Source organism: Aegilops tauschii, chromosome 7 (genome assembly GCF_002575655.3).
Source record: "Aegilops tauschii subsp. strangulata cultivar AL8/78 chromosome 7, Aet v6.0, whole genome shotgun sequence".
In the NCBI taxonomy this organism is placed as follows: Eukaryota; Viridiplantae; Streptophyta; class Magnoliopsida; order Poales; family Poaceae; genus Aegilops; species Aegilops tauschii.
Genome location: NC_053041.3, coordinates 438,461,619 through 438,466,840, shown reverse-complemented (window position 1 = coordinate 438,466,840; position 5,222 = coordinate 438,461,619). Strand labels below are relative to the sequence as shown.

The window sequence follows — 5,222 nt, the reverse complement described above, 5'->3', positions numbered from 1 at the left end:
ACTCATTTCAAAACCCAGAAGGCGTGCATAACAAGCGAAAATTCGCACGGGTACATAGGTGTAGGAGGACACATCTATGAAAAGATCTGTAGCCGTTGATCAGTGTCATGATCCGACAGAAATTGGTTGAAAAATAGACGCAAATGCTTAACCGAATATGAGACAGTATATGCATTTATTCTGTATAATAAATACTTCCGCTGGGCGTTATTTTACTCTTTCTATTTTTGTGTATGCTACATTCCCATCTTCTACTTTGGTTTTTGTCATTTTCCGCTCTCAGGTTCAGTATTATTTCATCCACTTCTTTCTCTATTTCTTTTTGTTTTGTGCAGTTACTCTCTCTCCTTTACGTGATGTGGCCTCACCAGTTCGACCTGTCCAGCTGCTTCACAAGTTCATGCCATCGTGTTCTTCCCTTGAAAATTGCTACACTATTTTTGCCAAAAAAATATATTTTCTATTCCCTCAAATATCCATCCTTCTATTCAGCTCATGCATGCTTGTTCTATGAAATCTCCCTTTGTCGAAAGACTTTGATGTCTTCCCTTATGAATTTTCCCAGTTGAGATATCACTTCGATTGTGTTCTTTCAAAGTGCACTGCTTTTTGTATGATTTGATTTCATTTCTGGTCCTAACATTTTGGTTCTTGTTCTACCAAGTTAAATTCCATGAAACTTACTTTCTTGTTTGTAGAAAACTTACCCAATACCTTCAGTTTTGTATGTAGGAACTTGTGCCATCTACTGCTTAATTTTTTAATAATTTATTACTGTGCGCAGAACAAGTTGTGACGCGAGTTACCAAACATTTATCTTTGTGGTGCGCCTTCCGCATTCGCCTCAACTTCTTTCTCGCCGAATGTAAGTGGCGTTCCATATTTTTTTTTTGAAAAGGAGGATGAATTTACTTAAAGACATCGTTGTTACTGGTTATCCAAAGGGCCCAAGATGCAACAATGATGATCTCCAAAAAGAAAGGAATATTCAGCTTGATCTTGATGTCTTCAAAAGTCTCAAGAACACAAAGATTGGCAGTTAGGGACAAACAAAATCCCAACATTTGGTAGCAAAAGAGCAACCCCGGAAGAGGTGATGAAGAGTTTCTTCCTGCTGGCAACTTAAAGTGACACAATTATAGAGTCTAATAAAAAGAAAGATTTCTTCTTAGGAGGTTTCTTGTTTTCAAGCATTGAGACACCGGTTTACTTATTTTAACTATTTACCTTGCTGCCCTATTTTATTTCAAAATTCCAAAATTAGTGTTACCATCCAAACTATCAATCTAAAATTATTATTCTCTTCACCGAACTAATGCACTTATACAATTAACAATTATATTAGGTGTGTTGGGACACAAGAGACTACTTGTGTTATTATTGCATGATTGCTTGAAAGAGCCTACTTTTAACTTATACCTCTCGCGAAATGATAATCTTTAGGCCATCCATTTGAAAGAAAATTGTTATTGTTGGAAAAGGGGAGGAGAAGTGAGACCACAACGAAACTTTAGAGCGAGTAATGAGAGGTTAGTGGGGATTTGACCCTTAAGTTTCCACATGTGAGAAAACTTCCCTTAGGTTTAGCCCTATCAATCTTCGTCTTCCCTGCACCTCTTGTTTTGCGTTTGCTAAATTCAGGTGCTTGGACATTTTTAGGGCGGCACTCGATTTCTGCTTTTCCGGAGGCCGGAGGCAGGGGTGACATGAGGAGCGGCAGGGACGAGCGTCGACCCTGGCAGGACGTGTCGTGTACGAGCAGGAGGTGGTGGAAGTGACTCTGAAACTTGACGGTTGCGGGTCGGGAGGGGGGGGGGGGGGGGAGGTACGGGGGTCGCCAAAGTTGTTGCATATCAGGGTGGGGACCTCTATAGAGATGGTTGCGGCGGCGGCAAGCAACGACGGTGGGGGAGGTTGATGGGAGGGCGAGGCGGCATGCGACAGCGCCCACTAGCTGCGGGGGGAGAGGGGATCCAGGCGATTGGGGCGGGTGGGCGGGCGAATGCATGATGAAGTAGAAAGAAAGGTTGAAGGTGAACCGTGTGAGGTGATTGCAGATGTTGGAGGGTGATCCGGCGGTCCAAAAAAAAATGGATGACGCCAAGTTTGTTTTCACAAATAGGCGCTCCGGATATTATTTTTCAGAAATTGCACCCCATTAATTTTGTCTCACTCCACGGTCCACGCTCTCATTCGGCACAATTGTCCAAAAGGTACAACCAAACCCTGAATTATCAGCAATGTGGCTAATTCACCAACTTGTGACTGACTGGCCGCAAGTGGCCTGGCCTCCCTATCTACATTACCACCCCTCTACCTCCATTGAATCCTTCCATTCCTTTCTTGCCATCTCCGGCCGCACCACAATGGCCACCATAACCACCACAACTGTCACCGAACCTGACAATGCCGACGAGACTTCACCACCACTCAAGAATGTCATGTACGAGCTAGCCGCCCGGAATATCTACTACGCGAAGCCGGCCGCGGCGCCGACGTTGTCCTTCGGGCGGCTCTTAAGGCCTTGCGGCGCGGCCCTTGCGACGCCCGACTACATCCTCCGCGACGTGTCGCTCACGGCGCGGGCGGGGGAGATCCTGGCCGTCGTCGGCCCGAGCGGCGCCGGCAAGTCCACGCTGCTCGACATCCTAGCGGTGCGGACCGCGCCCACCCACGGGCGCCTCCTGCTCAACTCGGCGCCTCTCCGGTCCTCCTCCTTCCGCCGCCTCTCCGCCCACGTTCCCCAGGCGGACGTCGCGCTGTCGCTGCTCACCGTAGCCGAGACGTTCACCTTCGCCGCGTCGCTGCTTTACCATACGTCGGCGTCCGCGGCCTCGACCGCGGTCACGGCGCTCCTCGCCGACCTCCGTCTGGCGCACGCGGCTCACACGCGGGTCTCCGCGTCCCGGCTATCGGGAGGCGAGCGCCGGCGGGTGTCCATTGGCCTCGCCCTGCTCTGCAACCCCGGGGTGCTCCTCCTCGACGAGCCGACCTCCGGCCTCGACTCCTCCTCGGCGTTCGTGGTCGTCGGCTGCCTCCGCGCCGTGGCGGCCGCCAGAGGCACGACAGTGGTGCTGTCCATCCACCAGCCCAGCGCGCGCCTCCTCTCCGCCGTGGATTCGCTCCTCCTCCTGTCCCGCGGCACCGTCCTCCACCACGGCTCCCTCGCCTCCCTCGACGCCGCCCTCCTCTCACACGGCTTCGCCGTCCCCGCGCAGCTCAACCCGCTAGAGTACGCCCTCGAGGTCATCGACCAGATACCCCATCCCTCGCCCTCCTCCCCTGAACCAAAGTCATCGCAAGATCTCACAACCAAGGCATCGTATTCGGACCGCCACAGGCCGGCCATGGCGACACCGCCGTCGCTGTTGTGTACTTCGCCCTGCTCGCGGATACATGAGTTCGTGGTTCTGTACAAAAGGGCGTGGAAGGTGGTGTATCGGAGCAAGCAGCTGCTATTGACCAACTTCCTCGAGGCTGTGATCGTCGGGACACTGCTGGGCACCATCTACATCAACGCCGGCTATGGTGAGGCCGGCGCGCACAAGCGACTGGGGCTCTTCGCCTTCACGCTGACGTTCCTGCTCACCTCCACCACGGAGACGCTGCCGACGTTCGTCACTGAGCGGCCGATCGTGCTCGCTGAGACGGCGGCGGGTCTGTACCGGCTGTCCTCCCACGCCACCGCGGCCACGATGGTGTTCCTCCCGTACCTCCTGGCGGTGGCGCTGCTCTACTCCTCGTGCGTCTACTTCCTCGTCGGCCTCTGCGCGTCGCCGGCGGCATTCGCAGTGTTTGTGCTGGTGGTGTGGGCGGTGGTGCTCACGGCCAACTCCTTCGTGCTGTTCATAAGCTCGTTCGCGCCGGACTACATCGCGGGGATGTCGCTGGTGTCGGTATCGCTGGCCGGGTTCTTCCTCTTCTCGGGCTACTTTCTGTCGCGGGAGAGCACGCCGGTGTACTGGGTGTTCATGCACTACGCCTCTCCCTACAAGTACGCGCTGGACGCCATGCTCGCCAACGAGTACTCGTGCGCGGCCAACCGGTGCTTCGGGGTGGCCGGCGCCGGAGATGAGTGCTCTGAGACGGGGCGCGACGTGCTGGCGGCGAGGGGGCTCACGGCGGAGGAGCGGTGGACGGAAGTGCAGGTGCTGTTTGGATTCTTCCTCCTCTACCGGGTGCTCTACTGGGTCGTGCTCAGCCGGAGAGCATCCAGAGCCAAGAGGTGACCGTTGATCGATCCATGAATTTCGACTTCTCCCTTACTACACTACACTAGCTACGTAGTGCGTATACGAGTGTGTGTGAACGCATGCATGGAGAAGAAGGAGCTTCGTGCATGCGACAGTTAAGGTATGCCAATGTCAAAGTTCATCGACAGAGTGGTTAACCGGTAATTAAGTTGCTATACTGATGTATATTGTGAACATAAAATGACCTCTACATAAATGTATGCATGGATATGGATAATAAACAGTGAGAATTCTCCACATGCCATTGGTTATGAACTCAATTCTGTCTGTAGCACCGACGGTTGGTCGATAGTATAGAGGGAATTGAGCCCCTCTTCAGTGGCATGTGAGGAATTCTCTAATGATAGTTTGTGGGTACTGGCTTGATTTTTGTAATAACTTTGGCTTTCTTTTCAAACGTTCAAATGTAGTGCAAATATAATTCACCTGAATGTTTTGAATGCCTGGCAATGGCCGTCTTTTAAGCATCCGAAAGGGTAGTGCGATTATAGGTAACCTGGTCATTTTGAAGTCCTAGTCATCTTTTCAAATTTGGGATCAAGATATTGCCATGCATTTTTGTTCCAACATCGCTTCATACAATCTTACTAGAGAATTGTAACCATGTACAGTTTGCTGAAGTTGTGCAATTTCAGTATTCCAATTTTAGGCTAACTGTTGTCTAATCTTAAGTGGCTAAGGTTATGACATTTCAGCCAAACATACAATTACCAAAAACAAAATCAATGTAGTTTGATTTGTCTTGTTAAACATAGGAAAAATTAAAAGTTTGATTTGACCACTGATCGCCAAAACTCAATCACCTTTTCTCCTTAAGCGCTTCTCTATATGATAGAAACAAACAAAAAATCAGTAAGTTAGCTATCTGATCATGGTATAGCCATTATACATTTATCCAAGGCCTGGATTTTAATCCCAATACGACAAGCCTGACCCTCCTGGCAAAGTCAATCCATTTCTGACGGAGCC

General features: G+C 50.6%; 1 protein-coding gene across 1 annotated transcript; it reads left to right on the top strand.

Annotated features, from left to right (window-relative positions):
- The first annotated feature begins 2,310 nt into the window (after positions 1–2,310).
- Positions 2,311–4,610, top strand: LOC109752446 (ABC transporter G family member 4). Its single transcript, XM_020311343.4, has one exon. It carries the CDS (start codon positions 2,367–2,369, stop codon positions 4,227–4,229), a length of 1,863 nt encoding a protein of 620 aa, XP_020166932.2. The 5' UTR covers positions 2,311–2,366; the 3' UTR covers positions 4,230–4,610.
- The last annotated feature ends 612 nt before the right edge of the window (positions 4,611–5,222 follow it).